We start from the raw sequence: 23,193 nt of genomic DNA, 5'->3' as shown, positions 1-23,193 counted from the left end.
CTCATGCAAGTTTGGAAGAAAAGAGATGCTGCTTACTAACTGTCTTGCATATTTGGTAGGCCAAGTTATTTGCATCACTTAGACCTGCTCACAAATAACTTCTTCTGGTCCTGGTGCAAAAATCAGTCTCCCTCAGTGACACTAAATGAATCAAACAATACAGTTAACTTGAAAGTTTTCAATTAATAGCTTAAAGTGTATAAAACATTCAAAAATAATTAAATCTTTATTACTGATTTTTTTTCTGCCGCCGATGCCTCACAGTTGTGATTTGTAAATGTTTTACTTTGCTGTCATGGTACTGTAGTTCCATAGGTGTGAAGTGAAAACATAATGCCATGATGCATCCTTCTCACGCAGACAGTATTTGTCAATAGTAGTGGAAGCTCCCCAACATCCAAAGCTCAGATGAAATTTCTAACACATCCCAGACCCCAGAGAGAAAAGTAGGACTCTGTTGCAGAAACTTTTGCAGACAGTTCTAATATTAAATAACCAATTTTATAGGTATGAATTATGGCCTAGAAATTCAGTATAGCCACTTTTGGGGCGGAAAAGTCGGGCGGCCGCTAAAGTTTGCGCCCGGCGCAAAGTCGAGGCCACTTCGCCGATATTCAGTAGCTTCGCCCTAAGAGTTTGCTCGAGCGCTAAAACTGGCGTTACACAACTATCTTTAGGCGCAAAGCCGGCGGTGCTGAGCTAAACCGCCGAGGCCGGGCGCAGCGCAGGTGCGGTCACTTCTTGATTGACAGCAGACACCCTGGCGCCGGCCAGCTCTTAAAGGGGGAAGGGTTGAGTTCGTCTGCTGCCACGCCCTGGACACTGCAGCCCTCCAGCTAGGCCTAAACACTGCTGCTGAACCGAAATAGCGCCGGGAAAGATGCAGAAGGCCCGTGAACGAGCGCAGCGCTTCACTGGCCATGATTTGAGGGTGCTGGTTAGGGCTTTGGAGAGGAGACGCAAACTCTTGTTCCCGGACAGTGGCAAGAAGCCTGCCACCAGCGTCTACAGGAAAGCCTGGAGGGAGGTCGCCCACAGGGTCACATCCAACAGCGAGGTCCCCAGGAACGCTGTCCAATGCCGGAAAAAGTTCAATGACCTCACAAGGATTGTCAGGGTGAGTCCCCTTTCCAGTGTCCTCCTCATCCTTGCATGTGCACCTCACATTATGGGCAAAGGGACCTAAAAGCCCTAATGGCCAGCCCTCATCCAGCAGCTATGGGACTGGCATGAACATCAATTGCACATTCTGCACTTTACACACTGGCCAAGCTATTCGACCATGGGAGGCAGTGCACACAAGATCAGGGCACCAGACTGGCCAAGCTATTCGACCATGGGAGGCAGTTCACACAAGATCAGGGCACCACACTGGCCAATCTATTCAGCCATGGGAGGCAGTGCACACAAGATCAGGGCACCACACTGTACTTAGAGGCCGTCCTTTCTCTTGCAGGCCAAGCTGGCACACAATCAGAAGAGCCGGGCTGTGACCGGGGGAGGCCGTCCCCAGATCCAGCAGCTCAGTGACCTGGAAGAGCGCGTGGGTAGCCTCATGGGTGCCCGGGTGATTGGCCCCGTTGCAGCTGGAGATGCCGACCCTGTTCTGGGCACCAATGGTAAGGACATCACCTTTTGGACCTCTCTCGTCCCACTTGCGCTTCAGATCTACATCCTTTGCCACTGTCCGACCAATGCACTGAATGCCACCACTCATGCCTCCCTCGCTGACGCCCTCTCCTCACTCTAAAGCTACTCTTGTGCCTTCCTGCTTTCAGATGGTGAGGAGGAGGTCCCTGAAGCTGCCAGTGACAGCCCCTCGGAAGAGGAGAAGAAGGAGGAGGAAGAGGAAGGCGGCCCATCAGGGGAACCCTCAGCCGCGCCAGGGGATGCCAATGGAGGGGACACGTCTTCCCTGGAGGAGAGCCAGGGGGAAGTGTCGGAGGGGAGTGTAGCTCCTGTGCCCAGTGGCGTGCAGCAACGCGGGAAGGGTCGGGCAGCTCGGCGGCCTTCTCCCCAGAGGGAGAGTCCGGCCTCCAGTCCGGAGACGGTCCTCGCCAAGGAGGTGCGCCTCCTCGATCAAATGTCCGTGGACTCGGATCGCCGGCACACCGAGTTCATGGGGGTTGTGGCACGGTTGCCTGAGGCCATCGAGTCCCTGGCTCATAGTGTGCCCGATTTCGGCGCCTCACAGGCCAGGAGTTTCGAGCAATTCGAAGCAGCACACGCCGCGAGTCGGGCCGAATTCGGGGCAGCACAGGCCGCGAGTCGGGCCGAATTTGGGGCAGCACAGGCAGCGAGTTGGGCGGAATTCGGGGCAGCTCACGCAGCGAGTGGCCAGGTGATCAGTGGTGCCGTGCAGTCACTGGCTGGTCTGATGCGGGCACAGACCAGGGCAGTACGGGCACTCACTGCTGCCACACTCGCTGTGTCAGCCAGGCATCGCCAGGGCACCCGCCGCGCTGCAGCAGCACAGCGGTCTGTCCTTCAACAGATTGCTGCGCATGCTGCAGTGCTGGCCCGGGCGAGTGCCAGTGTCTCAGGCGAGCAGCGAGCGCCTGCCATCAGCCAGCTTGCCCCCATTCCTGCAGCCGCCACTGCCACTCCCCCAGTGGAGCTGCGACGAGCTGCTGGAGAGACTGCTGCTGCCCAGCTACAGCTGCAGCATTCACCAGCCGGCCCCTCGAGGGCCAGACCTCGTCTAGGCCGACCCCCAAGGGCATCTGCTGTCACGCCATGTGCCCCTCAGGAGCCTTCCCACAGCCTTGCAGCAGCCACTGGGCACACTTTGAGGAGGAGCAGCAGGGCGGCCAGGGGCCGCAAAAGGCTGGACAAGGAATCGCCCTCTCGGGCCACAAAGTAGAGGGTGTGGGCAAATGTGTTTTTATATGGGGATGGTTGTTTTTATATGGGGATGGTTGTTTTTATATGGGGATGGTTTTGTTTATGGGGATGGTTGTTTTTGTAAGGCCGAGGATGAAGGCCATTTTTGTGGAAATGTTTTGTTATTCCTCCCCAGGTTGTGGGAGTGAGTCATGTGTGTGACTGTTTTTTGGGGGTGTTGTCTGTTTTTGGGTTTCATGTGGGAAGGGCCCTGAGTTTGTTCAATAAAGCATTTTATTTATTCAGCTTGTCCATGTTTGATGTCTGAAGTGGTTGTTGCCTTAACCGGCTGAGGGCTTGCGGAGCGGCTGCATTCAGGTCCCTTCATTGCCACAAGCCATTCCCTGACAGGGGGCCTAGAAGTGACGTTCAATAAGCCGCCGACGGGCGGCCCTTGGACCTTGTGCCTCCCTCCTGGGCTGGTACTCCTCCTCCTCCTCCTCCTCATGCTCCTCCTGCTCCTCCTCCTGAGGTGGTGCTCCAGCGTGAGGTGGCAGTGCCTGAGTCCTGCGGATAGCCAGGTTGTGCAGCATGCAGCAAACGACCACGACCTGGGAGACTCTCTCCGGCGAATACTGCAGAGATCCGCCGGAACGATCCAGGCAGCGGAACCGTTGCTTGAGGACGCCAATCGTTTGTTCTATGATGTTCCTAGTGGCTTAATGGCTTTCGTTGTATGCCTCCTCAGCAGGGGTCCTGGGCGCGCGGAGCGGGGTCATGAGCCAGGTACACAAAGGATAGCCTTTGTCCCCAATAAGCCATCCTCTTGGGGGAGGCTGTGCCTGGAACATGTCAGCCACAGTAGTCTGTTGCAGGATAAATGCATCGTGGCTGCTGCCTGGAAAGCGGGCATTGACAGCTAGGATGCGCTGCCTGTGGTCACACACCAGCTGTACATTGAGGGAATGGTAGCCCTTCCGGTTGCGGTAATCCTCGGCATTGTCGATAGGTGCCCGCAAAGCCACATGCGTGCAGTCAATGGCGCCCTGCACCATGGGGAAGCCCGCTATTCTTGCAAATCCCACTGCACGCTGCTGCTGCTTCTCCAGGGTCATGGGGAAGGAGATGAATTGGTGTCTTCTTCTGAAAAGGGCATTGGTCACCTGGCGGATGCAGCAATGCACGGCGAACTGGGATATGTTAGCAATGTCCCCAGCAGCGGCTTGGAAGGAGCCGCTTGCATAGAAGTTCAGAGTCACCGTGACCTTCACTTCCACCGACAGAGACGTCCTGCACCTCAGCTGTGGACGCAGATCTCTGTGAAGCAGCTGGCAGATCTCTGCAACCACCTCCCTTTTGATACGCTTATCAATTACTCCATAAAAGACGATGAATCAGGAAGGCGATGAAAAGGCTTTTATTAACTAGAGAACAGAGCATGCCTCTCGTGGGTGACTGGCTCCAAGAAGGAAGTGAGTCGGCGAAACCCCCACCTTTATACCTGGTCATGTGGGCGGAGACAGCTGAGGCATGCCTTGGTACACAGCGCCACCCAGAGGTAACAATATACAATAACAGTGGTTTACCACATTCACCCCTTGTTTAAAATTAAGTCCGGCGGGGTGAAGGGTACTACAAGTTCGTGTAGGTAAGTCTATCAGGAGGCCTTGTCTGACGTCCTGATCGTCGTGGTGGCGGCGGCGGTGTTGCAGCATCCAACGTCGGATCTGGTGTCTGGGTGGTCAACGAAGGGTCCTGGGGCTCCGGCATGTCGTCTACAGGGGTTGGATTGGGAGGGGTGGTGGGGGATAACAGTGGTAGTTCAGGGGTACCCGAGGGTGCGAGATCTCATATGGAGACCGTGTCCTCCCGCCCGTCTGGGTATGTCACCCAGGCATACTGGGGGTTGGCGTGTAGGAGGTGCACCCTCTCGACCAGGGGGTCCGTTTTATGGGTCCTTACGTGCCTCCGCAGTCGGACGGGCCCAGGAGAAGTCAGCCATGCCGGTAGCGAGGTTCCCGATGTGGACTTCCTGGGGAAAACGAACATTTGCTCATGAGGGGTGGCATTAGTGGCAGTACAAAGCAGTGACCGGATGGAGTGGAGCGCCGCAGGGAGGACCTCCTGCCAGCGAGAGGTCGGAAGGCCCTTAGATTTTAAGGCTAAGAGGACTGCCTTCCAAACCGTCGCGTTCTCTCTTTCCACCTGGCCGTTCCCCCGGGGGTTGTAGCTGGTGGTTCTGCTCGTAGCGATACCTCTCGCTAGCAGGTACTGCCGAAGTTCGTCGCTCATGAAAGATGAGCCCCTGTCGCTATGTATATAGCTAGGGAAACCGAACAAAGCGAAGAGGTCATTCAGACATTTGATGACCGTGGTACTGGTCATGTCCGGGCAAGGGATGGCAAACGGGAACCGGGAGTACTCATCAATTATGTTGAGGAAGTACACATTGCGGTCAGAGGAGGGGAGGGGCCCTTTAAAATCGACGCTCAGGCGCTCGAAGGGGCGAGTGGCCCTGATCAGGCTTGCTCTGTCCGGCCTATAAAAGTGCGGTTTGCACTCGGCACAGATTTGGCAGTTCCTGGTCATGGTCCTGACCTCCTTGATGGAGTAGGGCAGGTTACGGGATTTGATGAAATGGAAGAACCTGGTGACCCCCGGGTGGCAGAGGTCATTGTGGAGGGTCTGCAGTCTATCAACCTGCGCGTTGGCGCATGTACCACGTGATAGGGCATCTGGGGGCTCATTGAGTTTCCCGGGCCGGTACAAGATATCATAATTGTAGGTGGAGAGTTCGATTCTCCACCTCAAGATCTTGTCGTTCTTGATTTTGCCCCTTTGCTTATTATTAAACATAAAAGCTACTGAACACTGGTCAGTGAGCAGAGTAAACCGTTTTCCGGCCAGGTAATGCCTCCAGTGACGCACCGCTTCCACAATGGCCTGGGCCTCCTTTTCGACAGAGGAGTGTCGAATCTCGGGGCCCTGGAGGGTCCTTGAGAAAAAGGCCACGGGTCTGCCCGCCTGGTTAAGGGTCGCAGCTAGGGCGAAGTCGGATGCATCGCTCTCCACTTGGAAGGGGATCGACTCGTCCACTGCGTGCATTGTGGCCTTCGCGATATCGCTCTTGATAAGAGTGAAGGCTGCACACGCCTCTGGTGTCAGGGGGAAGGAGGTGGATTTGATGAGGGGTCTAGCTTTGTCTGCATAGTGGGGCACCCACTGGGCATAGTAGGAGAAAAACCCCAGGCATCTCTTCAGTGCCTTTTGGCAGTGGGGGAGGGGTAGCTCCATTAGGGGGCGCATTCTGTCGGGGTCGGGCCCGATGACTCCGTTCTCCACCACGCAGCCGAGAATGGCGAGGCGTTTGGTGCGAAACATACATTTCTCTTTATTGTACGTTAGGTTCAGCCGTTGGGCCATACGGAGGAATTTTTCTAGATTAACGTCATGGTCCTGCTGGTCGTGGCCACAGATGGTGACGTTATCCAGATAGGGAAAGGTGGCCTGCAGCGCGTTCTCGTCAACCATCCGGTCCATCTCCCTTTGGAAGACCGAAACCCCGTTGGTGACGCCGAAGGGAACCCTAAGGAAGTGGTAGAGGCGGCCGTTCGCCTCGAAGGCAGTATACTGGCGGTCCTCATGGCGAATGGGGAGCTGGTGGTATGCTGACTTAAGGTCAATGGTGGAGAATACTTTGTATTGCGCAATCTGGTTGACCATATCAGATATGCGAGGAAGGGGGTATGCGTCCAGCTGAGTGTACCGGTTTATGGTTTGGCTGTAGTCAATGACCAGGCGGCGTTTATCAGTGGTTTTAACGACTACAACCTGGGCTCGCCAGGGGCTAGTGCTCCCTTCGATAATGCTCTCCTTCAAGAGCCGCTCCACCTCAGAGCTAATAAAAGCTCTGTCCCCGGCGCTGTACCGCCTGCTCTTGGTAGCGATGGGTTTACAGTCGTGGGTGAGGTTAGCGAACAAGTGAGGGGGGGGGACTTTTAGTGTGGAAAGGCTGCAGGTGGTTTGCGGCGGGCGATTTAAAAGGTGTTGGTTGCAGACTGTGAGTGGGGGGAGGGGTCCACCGTATGCTAATGTGACACTTTTAAGGTGGCACTGAAAATCCAACCCTAGCAGCACGGCAGCGCAGAGACGGGGCAGGACTAGAAGTTTAAAATTTTTATATTCTGTGCCCCCAACCGAAAGGGTCACCACACAGTAGCCGCCGACGTCCATTGAATGGGACTTGGACGCCATAGAAATCCGATGGCGCGTCGGCAGGACCGTGAGGGAGTGGCTACGTACCGTGTCGGGGTGAATAAAACTCTCTGTGCTCCCGCTGTCGATTAGGCAAGTGGTGGTGCGGCCGTTTACCGTGATATCCATCATGGAGCTGGATAGATGATGAGGGAGGGCTTGATCCAGCGTAACGGAGGCCAGTGTATGGCTGAGTGAGCTGATATGGTCGTCCGACGAGACGGTGGTCGAGTCCGGAGACGAAGTGGCGGTTGAGTGCGGCGGATAAAATGGCGGCGGCCATGCGGCCGGAGGTGCACAAAATGGCGGATAAGATGGCTGCCCCCATGGTTCGCACGCGGTGCTGCTGGCGTTCGCTGGTTTCCCCCTGCAGGCATTGGCGTAATGGCCTTTCTTCCCGCAGCCCGAGCAGGTAGCGGTCTTAGCCGGGCAGTGCGCTCTAGGGTGTTTTAACTGGCCACAGAAATAGCATTTTTGGGCCTGGTTACGGGGCATCGCTGCAGTTCTTACCGGGGGCGGCTGTCCCAGTTGATTTCGGGACATCGCTGCAGCAGTTGGTGCCGGGGGCGGCGGTCCCATGTCCCACGGTCGCGATGGCCATGGCACGGCGCCGTTACGTGGGTATGCTTCGAGGTTTCGGTGGGCCGCATCTAGCAAGAGCGCAAGGGCTACGGCCGTCTTCAGGTCGAGCTCCTAGCTTTCGAGCAGTCTCTGCCGGGAGTAGTCGGACTGGAGGCCCCTGACGAAGGCATCACAAGTAAGTCCCTCCGCGTGCCCCGCAGCCGTTACCTCCTTACAGTCGCAGTCTCTGCAGAGTGTCTGTAACGCCCGTAAAAATGCCTCTACCGATTCCCCCGGTTGCTGCCTGCGGGATCCCAAGAGGTGTCTGGCGTAAATCGTGTTCACTCGGCGCGTGTATTGCCCTTTCAGTAGTTCGAGGGCCGCCGTGTACGTAGTAGCGTCCCGGATGAGCGTATATACTTGAGGGCTCACCTGGGCGGTCAAAACTTTTAGTTTGTTCTCCTCCGATGTCACGGCGGAAGCTCCTAGGAAGGATTCAAAGCAGCTCAGCCAGTGTTCGAAATTGGTCGATGAACCCGCTGCTTGAGGGTCGAGGTCCAGGCATGCCGGTCTGAGGGCTCGCAGCAACGCCTGCTGTTGTTGCTGTTCAGGTGTCGCCATTTTACTTCTAGTTAATAAAATTGATACGCTTATCAATTACTCCATAAAAGACGATGAATCAGGAAGGCGATGAAAAGGCTTTTATTAACTAGAGAACAGAGCATGCCTCTCGTGGGTGACTGGCTCCAAGAAGGAAGTGAGTCGGCGAAACCCCCACCTTTATACCTGGTCATGTGGGCGGAGTCAGCTGAGGCATGCCTTGGTACACAGCGCCACCCAGAGGTAACAATATACAATAACAGTGGTTTACCACAGCCATCCTCTTGGGGGAGGCTGTGCCTGGAACATGTCAGCCACAGTAGTCTGTCGCAGGATAAATGCATCGTGGCTGCTGCCTGGAAAGCGGGCATTGACAGCTAGGATGCGCTGCCTGTGGTCACACACCAGCTGTACATTGAGGGAATGGTAGCCCTTCCGGTTGCGGTAATCCTCGGCATTGTCGATAGGTGCCCGCAAAGCCACATGCGTGCAGTCAATGGCGCCCTGCACCATGGGGAAGCCCGCTATTCTTGCAAATCCCACTGCACGCTGCTGCTGCTTCTCCAGGGTCATGGGGAAGGAGATGAATTGGTGTCTTCTTCTGAAAAGGGCATTGGTCACCTGGCGGATGCAGCAATGCACGGCGAACTGGGATATGTTAGCAATGTCCCCAGCAGCGGCTTGGAAGGAGCCGCTTGCATAGAAGTTCAGAGTCACCGTGACCTTCACTTCCACCGACAGAGACGTCCTGCACCTCAGCTGTGGACGCAGATCTCTGTGAAGCAGCTGGCAGATCTCTGCAACCACCTCCCTTCTGAAGCGCAGCCTCCTAACACACTGCGCAGCAGGCATGGTGAGATAGGACACCTGCTGGCGGTATTCCCTGAGTGGGTAAGGCCTACGTTGCCGACGCCTGTTGCCCCCTCTGTGTCTAGCCAGGGCTGCCCCTCTCACACAGCGTCTGCGAGCCCTTCGCACATAATGCTGAAACTGAGGGTTGGCACCCCATGCAGCCCCCATAATATACTAGCAAACAATGACCTCACAATGAAGGCGAATTGCCAAGCTCTGGCCTGAAGCCAAAAATACCTCTCCTATGTTGGGCCAAAGCAGTAAGCTCTCTTCCTTGGTCTCTGTCCATAAATCCGTTGCACAAGAGTGATTGCTGCAAAATGGCTGGCCTTTACAGTTCAGGGTAAGTGCCCTTTAATTTGCGCTCCCCGCGGCCCGCATGGCCTCTGCTGCGTTCCATTTCACAGTTCTTAGGACCGCCACGCCCACATTGGGCGGGCGCGACTGAAGTTCCGGATTGGGGCGCACAAAGGGCGTTGCACGAGGAAATGACGTCATAATCTGCGCGCGCAGCTGAGCGCGCGCAAACACTGCGCCGGCGCTAAATGTCTACTGAAGTTGGGCGTAGGCGCAGATCGCGCTGCGCCCGGCCGCTAAATGCCTAGCGCTCGAGATCTACTCCTCCTAAGGCGCTAACGGCTGGCGCACGCAACTGAATTTCTAGGCCTATTTCTTTTAATACATTTGTTACTTAATAAATGTAATTTTTGGCTACATAAACTGATAAATCCAATAAGGAATTCAGGAGAAACTTCTTTACCCAGAGAGTAGTTAGAATATGGAACTCCCTACCACAGGGAGTAGTTGAGACGAATAGCATAGATGCATTTAAGGGGAGGCTAGATAAGTACATGAGGAAGAAAGGAATATGTTGATGGGGTTAGATGAAGAAGGGCAGAGGAGACTCGTGTGGAGCATCAACACCAGCATAGACTGGTTGGGCCGAATGGCCTGTTCGTGTGCTGTACATTCTATGTAATTCTATGTAAACTGACTTGAGTGAAGTGGGAATATGGTGGCTGAACAAAGAGTTATTTGAAGAATATGGTTAATTGATTTTGTAAAAGTTTCTGGTTTGCAAGTTGTGGCAATGGAAAAAAAATAGCAAGGAAGGAAAAATGCACAAAGAGCACCTTTCAGGACATTCCTAAGCACTTTATAGCCAATGAAATACTTTTGAAGTGTAGTCACTGTTGTAATGTAGGGAAACATGGCAGCCAATCCTACAAACAGTAATGAGATAAATGGCTAAATAATCTGCTTTAGTGATGCCAGTTGAGGGATAAATACTAGGCAGGACACTGGGAGAACTCCCTTCCTCTGCTTCAAAAAGTGCTATGGGATCTTTTACATGCACCTGAGGGGCAGGCAGAGGCTCTATCTAACATCTCATCTGAAAGGCAGCACCTCTAACAAGGTAGTCCTCAATACGGCACTGAAGTGTCAGCCTAGATTATGTGCTCAAGACACTAGAGTAGGGTTTGGACCCAGAGGAGAAACTGCTATCACTGAGCCAGAGCTGACACCTAGGTTTGGTTGTTAGTGTTCTGCAGTCACTTGTTCCTCTTGGTACTATTTGATACACTCACATTTAGTTGTTTGGTAACTTACAAAATAAGTGGTTATTTGAGCCAATCATATTTTTTTTCACGTGACCTTTGGGAGGTGCGACACATTTGAGGCCACACTTCCAGCTGCAATGCCTTTGAAAAGTGAGATACTATAAATGTACTAGATGCAAGAATTTTCATTATACAGATCGTTGTAATTGTCCTCATAGTTCTTACATATTTGGAAATCCACAACCTACTTGGAAAGGAGCTATCATAAGAAACAGCTTTGCCCATTGGGTAGCAAAAAGCCATTCAGACCAGAAGGCCCAAGCTTCAATTCCTGCAGTACTGGGATTTTCCTGCCAGCGCTTACCGTCTAGGCTCACAGCCACTTGGTTCAGGCACTGAAAGGTTTGTGCATCAGCATCAGAAGAGGATGGGAAAAAAGTGGAACAAAAGAAAGCTTAAGAAATAGCTTTGTGGCCTATCTTAGATCACCTTTGTTTCTCAGTGTTAAAAAAAGTGAGCAAGAACCTAGAGAGCAACAAGCATCTGTAGGACCTTGGCATGTGACCGGATCAAGCTCAGCTGCAACACCTTTCCCCCTTCCCCCAGATGAATAGCAAGCCTAAGCTGCCATGTGAAGCATGGTCACTTGAGGCAGGTACCAGGGGGCTACCAGTATTTTGGAACTAAACCTTGAGAGGCGGGGAAGAGGTATATAATCTCACTATTAGGACATGACAGGGATTGATGGGAGGGTTGGGGGGGTGGGGAGCGGTAGGGTTTATGAGGAAAGAATAAAGATTGAGCATTCACAGAACAATGAATGGAGATTGTGTACAATACCAGTACTATGAACAGAACAAACCCAAGTGCTTTTTCGCAGTCCATGAAGATTTCTATTCTCATTTTCCAGGGATTTATTTTAAAAGTGATTCTGGCAATGCATCAGAGCAGATGCAAATAATTTACACCATTCTTCATTATACTTTTATTACAGCTGGTCCACGTTCAATCTGGCACTCGGTCCCCTGACATACTTATTTTCTTTTTGATGTGTCTAATGATCTGTAGAGTACTTTCTGTTTTCAATTTACCTCAACTGTAATGCATGTTATGAAGAACATTTCCACAATAACCTAGTGGGTAAAGGATCCTGCTCCTATGGATCTACGTCTACCAAAAGTCAGAGCCTTCATTAGGGGATGTGAGAAAACTGTATTGAATGAGTATGAAAAGCATCAAGAGGCAATGAGTAGGATGAACATTGCCTATTAAAGGAGGAAGCAGCTATAAAGGAGGAAGTAGTATACATTAAAAAAAAGAAAGACTTGCATTTATATAGCGCCTTTCATGACTACCGGACATCCCGAAGCACTTTACAGCTAATGAAGTACTTTCTGAAGTGTAGTCACTGTTGTAATGTAGGAAATGTGGCAGCCAATTTGCACTCAGCAAGCTCCCACAAACAGCAATGTGCTAATGAGTTTGTTACGTTGATTGAGGGATAAATATTGTCCAGGACACCAGGGATAACGCCCCTGCTCTTCGTCGAAATAGTGCCATGGGATCTTTTACGTACACCTGAGAGAGCAGACGAGGCCTCGACTTAACGTCTCATCCGAAAGACGGCACCTCCGACAGTGCAGCACTCCCTCAGTACTACACTGGAATGTCAGCCTAGATTTTTGTGCTCAGGTCTCTGGAGTAGGACTTGAACCCACAACCTTCTGACTCAGAGGCGAGGGTGCGACCCACTGAGCCACTAGCTGACCTTTAAAGGGGAAAAAAAGCAAAAATATATCCAACTACAAAAGCAGTACAACAAAGGAACTTACCCAATAAATGAGGGTAAATTAAATATAGTGCACTCTCATCTATTATTTCCTGCTCACTGTTCTGATTTCCACCATTTCTCTTTGAGGCTGGCACTTATTCAGTATAGTTCCATTGGCTGCGGGGGGGGGATATCTTTCAGTACATCAGCAAAGCATTCTTCATGAGTGAGCCCTTATGTTGAATGTTGGCAGGCTAATCAACTGTGGAAGGCACCACAGTGGAACCTGAGCCTCATCTAACATCCGTGTATTCTCCAGCATAGACCAATAGATAGCAATCAGAAGTGGCAAATCAGGCTGATTTTATTTTCCTCCCTAGCCCAGGGGTGTTACAGCCAATAGTGGGGCCATAACCACTACCCCAACCGAGATCAGCTAATGTAGCACAAACTAGGAAGTTAACCAAAGACTTGATGGCGTAGTACTGTGACTGCTAGTGACTTTACTCTTTTGCCATTGGGGCACCTACTCAATTTTATTTTTATAATCTCAAGAATTTGGCACCTTCTCTTTCAACAGATCAAATTTTGATAGGTAGATGTTTTTTCTGCTGAGAATGCAGAGGTTTTGTCTGCTGAGAATGCAATGAGAGTTTGCCAAACAAGTGATAAAAAAGTTTGGTAACTTTACCGCCAGCACATGTCTATAGCATCACACCTTTCAAAGGTGCTGCACCTGAAAGTATGGCCTCAGGCTAGAGGTGTCACAGCTCAGGCATCACACATCCTTGGGATAGAGAAGTCATTGTGATTGGTTGTTCTCATTCACCATTTTCTTTCTTTATAAAAATCATTTTTATAATAAAAACACATTAAAAAGTTACAGAATTCTGGAAACAAGTTATTTGGTCATTTAATGTTAGAAATGCCTGCAACAAGTTTCCTCCCATTCTGGGGAGTTGTACTTTTCATCTGCTCCTGTGGAACTACAGGGGCGTACTGTGACAACTTGGCAAAAGAATTTACAAATACCAACTATGAGTCACAATTGGCAATGGAAAAAATGATTTCATTTCTTTCAGTGTTTTAAGATTAAGCCATTAAATAGAAATTCTGAGTAAACAATGTTGTTTGGTTCGAGGACTCTTTTATATCGTTGAGAAGGAACCTTTTGGGTTCATTTGCAAGATGCTTTAATACTAACCTTGGTCATCACAGCGGAAGTTAGTCAGCTTGGCCTAGACCATGACAAATGGTCACCTGGTTAAGTACTGGTCATTAAAGACTCGACAGGGGGAAAAATCGCCTTGGGTATTGCTACACCCGTGACAGCTTCAGAATTGTAAATCCACTGTGGAAGAAAAGGTCTTATTTTATAATCATGCAGTAAAAGCAGGAAGGTTTTGAGGAGGAAAGCTCTTGCATCCTAAGCAAATTCTGCAAGTTTACCAAGAGGGCTAGAGCAATAAATGTATTTTATAATGTAAATAACTGGGAATGAGAGACCTGGGGGTGGGGGGGGGGGGGGAACAAAGTTACTTGCATCTTAAGCAAGTTCTGTGAAGTGCAGGCAAATAGTATTACAAATATATCTCTGAAACCTGTATCTCTCAGTAGTAGTAAGGTTTATGACATTTTCATATCAGCAAAGTGTGTAATATTTTCATCTCATCTCAGTCATGTAAATTTGCTACACAGATGCATCACTGTCATATTCAGACTGCAACATAGAAACATAGAAGATAGGAGCAGGAGTAGGCCATTCGGCCCCTCGAGCCTGCTCCGCCATTCAATGAGATCATGGCTGATCATCCAAATTCAGTACCCTGTCCCTGCCTTCTCCCCATATCCCTTGATCCCTTTAGCCTTAAGAAATATATCCAACTCCTTCTTGAATATATTTAATGAACTGGCCTCCACCGCCCTCTGTGGTAGAGAATTCCACAGGTTCACCACTCTCTGGGTGAAGAAATTCCTCCTAATTTCTGTCCTAAATGGCTTACCCCTTATCCTTAGACTGTGACCCCTGGTTCTGGACTCCCCGGCCATCAGGAACATCCTTCCTGCATCTAGTCTGTCTAGTCCTGTTAGAATTTTATAAGTTTCAATGAGATCCCCTCTCATTCTTCTAAACTCCAGCGAGTATTGTAGTGTATGTGCCTTTAAGAGCCCCATGTGTACTGTAATGTCGGTAATGGCCACTCGGGCTATATAAGCCTGTATATTGTGTTGTATCCATTAGTTCCCCTCCAGACTTTGTTTAGTAAACACCTATCAAACCAACTCCTGTCTTCAGTGTCTCTATCAACACACAGACACAACAGTGGCGACGAAGTGGAAACGGACTTACCTGCAATTCGGCAGCACCTCAAGGACATCGATTCCTCTGGCGTCCAGAAGAATCAAGAAAGTGAAAGAAGCTCTGGTTTCACCAGCTGGCCAAGCTGGTGGCAGGTACTGCGCTAATCCTTCCTGGGCGTCAGGCTGGGGCTCCAGCGGCTGGCTCTACAGCTGGGCCAAGCAGCAAAAGCGGAGGCAAGCAGTAACAGACGGGGAGGGAGCACTCTGGAGACGGCCGGCGCTGCAAGTAGGTCGCCGTTCAGACCTAGAGAGAAAAAGTCCGGCGGGAACGAGCCTCCAACTGTAAATAAATAAATAAAATAAAAAGAACGGAAACCGCGGGAAACAGCGTTGTCATCGGCAGCAGCGGCGGGAAAGCGCGGGAAGCGCCATATCTTTTCTGCAGAAAAGAAAGAAAAGCGCGGGAAGCGCCATATCTTTTCTAAGATGTCTAAGTCTGGCAATATTCATTCTTTTGATAACGAGATAGAGGATTGGACCACATATGTGGAAAGAGTGGAGGTATATTGCACTGCAAATGGAATAGAAGATGAAAAAAAAGCTTCAGTACTGCTAAATCTAATGGGCGCAAAGACATACGGGCTGTTACGAAATTTAATCACTCCAGCCAAACCAAAGGACAAGAATTTTAAAGAAATTGTTGATACCCTACAGGAGCACTTAAACCCAACACCGCTGCTGATAGCGGAACGATTCAAATTCTTCAAGAGAAATGACCCGACTCTCTCACGAGTCTACGACTTAACGGTGAAGGGATGGCCAGCACATGGCGAACCACTGTTGCCAGCATTCTCGCAAAGAAGAGAACAGCTGTCAGTATGCCGAGGAACCTTGATGTGTGGATCCAGAATGGTGATTCCACCCAAACTCCAGGATAAAGTGCTAAAGGAGCTTCACGAGGGGCATCTGGGTGGAGTGAAAATGAAGAACCTAGCCAGAGCGTTTGTATGGTGGCCAGGTATCGATGGAGACATCGAAGAAATGACCAAGAGCTGCCTAGGATGCCAGAAGGTCCAAAACGCTCCACCCCAAGCCCCTCTACATCCATGGGAGTGGCCCTCATCTCCCTGGCAAAGGGTACACATCGACTTTGCTGGTCCATTTATGGACTCAATGTTCTTAATCGCGGTTGATGCACACTCCAAGTAGCCGGAGGTAATAAAGATGTCCTCCACCACCACGGAAAAAACCATCACAGCATTAAGGACCATATTTGCCAGGAATGGGCTGCCGGAACAGATCGGTTCTGATAATGGACCGCAATTTGTGTCCGAAGAATTCAGGAAGTTCTTAAAAAACAATGGGGTTAAGCACTACACGTCCGCCCCATACCATCCCGCCACCAATGGATTGGCTGAAAGGTTTGTCCAGACCTTCAAGGCGGCCATAAAGGCCATGGGTAATGAAGACATAAAACTTCAGCACAAGGTGGATAACTTCTTGTTCGCATACAGGAATGCAACACATATGGTTACAAACCAAACTCCCGCCATGATGTTCTTCAATAGAAGCCTAAGATGCCGGCTGGATTTGATCAAGCCCAACATCAGAAGGGACGTGGAGAACCGGCAATTTCAAGGCATGAATGAAAGGCCAACTAGAACCTTCCAGATAGGTCAACAAGTTTTGGCCCGGGACTACCGTACCGAGAAATGGCAGCCTGGAACTATCTGCACACGACTAGGACTGCTGATGTATACCGTGGACATCGGAGAAAGCATAATAAGGCGCCATGCTGACCAAATCATAGAGTCATCCGAAAAGGGACAACCTACACCACAACTCTATACGCCTAACGATGAAGTAGAGATACCCATATCCGGTGATACTGGAACCCGATGAACCCGACACTGGCATTCAAGCTGAATCAGCCTTGCCAAAAGAACCTACTACACCACCAGAAACTACTACACCACCGAGGCGTTATCCGGACCGAGTCAGGAAGCCTCCAGAGAGACTGACTTATAATTAATTAACTGCAGCAATGTGTATATTATTTTTCTTATAACATGTAATTAATAATTACTTAAAATATTATGTACTGGTTAGCTAAAAGGGGAGGAATTGTAGTGTATGTGCCTTTAAGAGCCCCATGTGTACTGTAATGCTGGTAATGGCCACTCGGGCTATATAAGCCTGTATATTGTGTTGTATCCGTTAGTTCCCCTCCAGACTTTGTTTAGTAAACACCTATCAAACCAACTCCTGTCTTCAGTGTCTCTATCAACACACAGACACAAGTATAAGCCCAATCAACCCAATCTCTCTTCATACGTCATTCCTGCCATCCCAGGTATCAGTCTGGTGAATCCTCGCTGCACTCCCTCCATGGCAAGAACATCCTTCCTCAGATAAGGCGACCAAAACTGCACACAATACTCAAGATGTGGTCTCACCAAGGCCCTGTACAACTGCAGCAAAACATTCTTGTTCCTGTACTCGAACCCTCTTGCTACGAAGGCCAACATACCATTTGCCTTCTTAACTGCCTGCTGCACCTGCATGCTTACCTTCAGCGACTGGTGCACAATGACACCCAGGTCTCGATGCACTTCCCCTTCTCCCAATCTATTGCCGTTCAGATAATAATCTGCCTTCCTGTTTTTGCCACCAAAGTGGATAACCTCGCATTTATCCACATTATACTGCATCTGCCATGCAGCTGCCCAATAACCCAACCTGTCCAAATCATACTGGAGTTTCTCAGCACACACGCCCACCCAGCTTTGTGTCGTCTGCAAACTTGGAGATATTACATCTAGTTCCCTTGTCTAGATCATTAATATATATTGTGAATAGCTGGGGTCGGTACCCCACTAGTCACTGGCTGCCACTCGGGAAAAGGCCCGTTTATTCCAACTCTTTTGCTTCCTGTCTGCCAACCAGTTCTCTGTCCAAGTCAGTACCTTACCCCCAATCCCATGTGCCTTAACTTTACATGCTAATCTCCTATGTGGGACCTTATCAAAAGCCTTCTGAAAGTCCAAATACACCTCATCCACTGGTTCTCCCTTATCTATTCTACCAGTTACATCCTCAAAAAAATTCCAGTAGATTAGTCAAGCACGATTTACCTTTTGTAAATCCATGTTGACTTTGTCCGATCCTGTCACTGTTTTCCAAGTGCTCTGCTATTACATCTTTTATAATGGACCCTAGCATTTTCCCCACTACCGATGTCAGGCTTACCGGTCTATAATTCCCTGTTTTCTCTCTACCACCTTTTTTGAATAGTGGGGTAACATTAGCTACCCTCCAATCCATGGGAACAGGACATCAGAAACTGCACTCCAGTCCCAAACTACTGTACTTTTGAGTAATGCCATGTTTGGTCTACTAAAACTGTTCACCAAATGTGTCAGCCACAGCTCAGTTGATAGCACCCTCGCCTCTGAGTTAAAAGGTTGTAGGTTCAAGCTCCATGCCAGAGACTTGAGCACAAAAATCTAGGCTGACACATGTACTGAGGGAGTGCTGCACTGTCGGAAGTGCTGTCTTTCAGATGAGATGTTAAACCGAGGCCCTGTCTGCTCTCTCAGGTGGACATATTTTACCTGCGAAACACCTCCGTTCAGCCCGTAAGGATGACCCCAAGCTTCCGGTTGCCTGTCACTTTAATTCTCCGCTCCACTCCCACTCTGCCCTCTCCGTCCTTGACCTCTTACACTGTTCCAATGAAGCTCAACGTAAGCTCGAGGAACAGCACCTCATCTTTCGATTAGGCACTTTACAACCTTCTGGACTCAACATCGAGTTCAACAATTTCAGACCATAACCTCTGCCCCTATCATTTACTTTTTCTCTTTCTCACATGGCAACTGTTGATGATTCTGCCATTGCCATTTACATTTCATCTAGAGTCATCTTCTATTTCTTAACTTGTCCCATTACCATCTCCTTTTGCCTTGCACCATCATCCCTTTTCTCTTAATCTCTCCTGCTTTCTATCCTATCACAGACCTTCCCTTTTGTTCTTTCCTCCCCTCCCCCTTTCTCTGCCCCTGCACTTGCTTAAAAACCTGTTGCATCTCCAACTCTTTCCAGTTCTGTCGAAGGGTCATCGACCTGAAACCTTAACTGTTTCTCTCTTTACAGATGCTGCTTGACCTGCTGAGTATTTCCAGCATTTTCTGTTTTTATTTCAGATGTCCAGCATCCGCACTATTTTGCTTTTGTATAAAAAATATCCTATGCCTCTATTTTGAAGAAGAGCAGGAGAGTTATCCCTGGTGTCTTAGTCAATATTTATCCCTCAGTCAGACTATCTGGTCATTATCACATTGCTGTTTATGGGAGGTTGCTGTGCACAAATTGTCTGCCGCGTTCCTTGCATTACAACAGTGACTACACTTCAAAAAGTACTTCATGGGCTGTAAAGTGCTTTGGGATGTCCGGTGGTCATGAAAGGCGCTATATAAATGCAAGTCTTTTCTTTCACAATACCGATCACTGTTCAATCAGGTAATCTCTCTGTTGGTGCGTACATTCTGACCATTCGTTTTACTTGCCTTGTTAACAAAAACTGGTCTAACACATTTTGCCTGCCAGTTTATAAGTGACGAGCCTTCCGTAGAGAAGTGTTCCTGAAGGTATCAGTTGCATTATATAACATCAGATCAATCTACATTTAACATTTTTGAAAACTCAGCATCTCTAGTTTTACATTAGACTCCCCAATAACATTACTGAACTACTCAACAGCCTCGTGTGGCATGGCAAATGGCTTCGTTAAGATGTTTCGCTTGAAAGCAACTCAGAACGCAATGTTAAAAGTTCAATGGTAATTCCATACATCTACCAAGTGACTCAAGAGTATACCACTTGCGTTAGCATTTTTCTCCTCTCTAATAGTAAACGCATTTTACTAACGTGGACTTTTTAAGCTGTCAAGCAACAGTTTCTGCAGCATATTCTGTTTCTGTTCATATGTTTTGTCTAACGGAATCAGTATGCGTGGCGGAATACACAGACCAGCGCCGAAAGGTTCCAGTGGAAAGCAGGACAATTCGCCGGTTGTTGCTCATGTGGTCAAACAGTGACCGCTTACAACCGATTGCAATTCGGTTGAAAATGACACTACATGCTGCATAATGTCTAGGCGCAGAACTGTCAACATCGGGGAACTGTTCGGAGATGAGATTTAAGAGCGAGACAGATCAGAGACCAACGTGAAACAAGTAGGCTCTGTTTAAGAGTAACATTATCAAAATCGGCTAAATATTTACTGAGTGAAACTTGACAGGTCTGCAAGTTCATTCTAGTCAGGTTGGAGGTGTATATACTGAATAATGTGCACAGCCTTTTTTCAGAGGAAAGTCTAGACTGGATACCACCATTGCAAATGGGTATAATGCATCAGCCCCACATATTGTTTGGACCACACTCTCGATGCTAAAGAAATGCATTAACAGAACATTTGAGTACTTTATCCCCACCTTATTTCCTTAATGCTTTCCAATTTGCACATGATCTCCTGCTCGTCGGTCATGTTGCTTCCAGTTGATGTGCAGTAAGAATCTGAAAAACGCTAACAAAAGAACTCTCCCAGTGGCTGCTTCACATATCAAACATGAGCATGCACACGGCGCAGGACGCCGGGAGTTGCAGTCCTTTCCACTCAAAACAAAAAGAAATCTCCCGAGTACAAACTACCACTCCCGCCAGGCCTTGTACCACCCCTCACTTCCTGTCCTTCAGGACTCACTCCACAGGGAAAGTGGGGAAAAGGAAGCCCACGTTAAGTGAAATTTGTTACATTTCATATTTGGCATTTATTTATTAACGTCGCATCTATGAAGTGCCACCGATTTGGACCGAGGCTTCTTATATTGGTTTAAAAATAACTTATTAAGAAGGTGTTTCTCATTCTTAAAAACCCCCACAAATATTTAAAATAAGATAAAAAAGAAACTGCAAATCTTAAATAAAAACAGAAAATACTAGAAATACAAAGCTGGGCTGTCAGAATCCAGAAAAATATATAGATGAACATTTTGGGTGTAGACTTTTCGTCTGAAAGTCTGAAAAGCCTACTCCAAAACCTTAACTTATATGATAGCAAAATACTGCAGATGCTGGAAATCCAAAATAACAACAGAAAATGCTGGAAAAACTCAGCAGGCCAGGCAACATCCGTGGAGAGAAATTAGAGTTGATGTTTTGGGTTGAAAAAGGGTTTCAACCCGAAACGTCAACTCTAATTTCTCTCCACGGCCTGCTGAGTTTTTCCAGCATTTTCTGTTGTTATCCCTTAACTTATATGTTATTCAGATGATGTGTGACTCTGGTATTTTTTCTGTTTAAATGGGTTTGTGATCTATCTCACTCTTTTTGGTCATAAATCTTACTCCTAGCTGCTCATTGAAGTTAACAGCTCTAACTGTCATTTTGTAACAGGGAGGAGAGCTTCTGACATTGGAGAGAATTATATATAATTTTAAAAGAGCCAGACACTGCAACCCCATTCAACAAGAGATGACTGTAATGATCAGTAACATGTCATTCTAGAATGGTACACTAGGTGGAGCTGTATGTTTAGTAGGGGGCTACCCACAAGGCAGTAGTCAAGATGGATGACTGTACACTAGTCCACATGGCTGAATAAATGACTAGCTCAAGCTAGCTGTTCATAATGAAAACGTCTAATTATTTATGAACATAACATGGTACCAGGATTGGAAATATCTGCTGAATATTGTGAAATGCAACATGGAGAATTTGAAGCCACCGGAGGGTTTGAAACTCACGGGGAATGTCGACAGCAATTGGCGGACTTTCAAACAACAATTCGAACTCTACATTGCTGCCATCGGGTTCGGTACGAAGCCAGACGCAAGGAAAATAGTGTTACTGCTCACGGTTGCAGGCCCACAGGCGATAGAGGTATTTAATACGTTTGTATTTGATCAAGAGGAGGACAGAAAAAATGGACGATGTGCTAAAGAAGTTTGATACACATTGTTCTCCAAAAAAGAACGAGACATATGAGAGGTACGTGTTCCGTTCACGGACACAGCAGCAAAATGAGACTTTTGATAGCTTTGTGACCAATCTGAAACTGAAAGCACAGACATGTAATTTCTCTGAATTGAAATCATCCATGATTCGTGACCAGATTGTGTTTGGTATTCATGATAAAAAAGTCAGGGAACGTTTGTTGAGAGAAACCGAACTAACATTGGAGGATGCTGTGAAAATATGCCATGCCAGTGAGCTAGCTCAACAGCACGCAAAGACTTTCAGTGAAATTAATAATAATGCGACTGTAGTGAATGACAGTGCTGCTGTCGGTGCTGTGTCCTACAAGGGGAAGAAACGTGGGCAGAACAGAAATGCAAAGCAATCGGAGGATGGCACTTTCAATTGTAAATGCTGTGGTTACCAGCACCAGTCAAGACAATGCCCACCGTTTGGGAAAATGTGCACAAAATGTAATGGAAAGAATCACTTTGCTAAACAATGCTTTTCAAAAGTAAAAACAAAGAAAGGGCAACAAGTCAATGTGATTGAGGACACTGATTTAAGTGAGACATTTTTTGTAGGAATGGTGTCATGTGACAATATCAAAAAGGATACAGAAAATGTGCAGCCCTCAGGAATGGACAATGCTGAACATAAAGTTAATGCAGTAAAAGAGGACAAATGGATGATGCCACTGCAGGTAAATGGAGCATTAGTTACATTGAAACTAGACACTGGGGCAAAAGCAAACTTAATCAGTATGAGTGACATTAACAATATGAAAGAAAAGCCCAAAATACAGAAATAGTCAGTACTACTGAAGGACTATAATGGACAGAAAATAGATAGCTTAGGTGTATGCAGACTTAAAGTGACAGTCAAAGACAAAGTGCATCATCTCATGTTTTCTGTTGTGGCTGAAGGACTTGATTCACTACTAGGTGACAAAGCTTGTGAGGACTTAGAACTGGTCAAGAGAGTCTACCGTATAAACTGTGCCATAAGCAGACCAGATGACTCAGTGGATTCTGTAGTGAGTAATTTCCAGGATGTGTTCAAAGGATTTGGAGTTCTACCATTCACTTACAAGATCCAGCTAAAGGAGGATGTTCAGCCAATGGTACATACTCCACGGAGAGTTCCAGCACCCCTGCGTGACCGGCTCAAGAAAGAACTGGACAGAATGACCACACTAGGAGTCATCAGGAAAGTTGAAGAGCCAACAGACTGGGTTAACTCCATGGTATGTGTAAAGAAAAAGAACAATGAACAAAGAGTATGCATGGATCCAAAGGACTTAAATGCAAACATAAAACGTGAACACTACCAGATTCCCAAGCGAGAAGAAATCACCAATGAAATGTCAGGTGCCAGATACTTCACAAAGCTTGATGCCTCACAAGGATTTTGGCAACTAAAACTGGATGAAGAGAGCACCAAATACTGTGC

General features: G+C 48.3%; 1 protein-coding gene across 3 annotated transcripts in view; it reads right to left on the bottom strand.

The window, feature by feature from the left end:
• The window catches only part of zc4h2 (zinc finger, C4H2 domain containing), a 55,419-nt gene extending 35,011 nt beyond the window's left edge, over nucleotides 1-20,408 (bottom strand). Inside the window, exons 1-2 of one of the 3 annotated variants that reach the window (XM_085998963.1) lie at nucleotides 20,220-20,408; nucleotides 13,628-13,774 (exon numbers count right to left, since the gene is read on the bottom strand). Coding sequence is in view for 1 of the 3 variants with exons in the window: in XM_085998945.1 (XP_085855071.1) it covers nucleotides 20,220-20,272 (53 nt within the window). In the remaining 2 variants the exon portion in view is untranslated. Of the gene's footprint in view, nucleotides 1-36; nucleotides 142-13,627; nucleotides 13,775-20,219 lie in introns of all 3 variants that reach the window. The other 2 variants (XM_085998954.1, XM_085998945.1) reach the window with 2 other exon arrangements.
• Nucleotides 20,409-23,193: the final 2,785 nt, after the last annotated feature.

Source organism: Somniosus microcephalus, chromosome 1 (genome assembly GCF_052327205.1).
Source record: "Somniosus microcephalus isolate GS21.2 chromosome 1, FLI_Smic_1.0, whole genome shotgun sequence".
NCBI lineage: Eukaryota > Metazoa > Chordata > Chondrichthyes > Squaliformes > Somniosidae > Somniosus > Somniosus microcephalus.
This window is presented reverse-complemented; position numbering and strand designations above follow the sequence as displayed.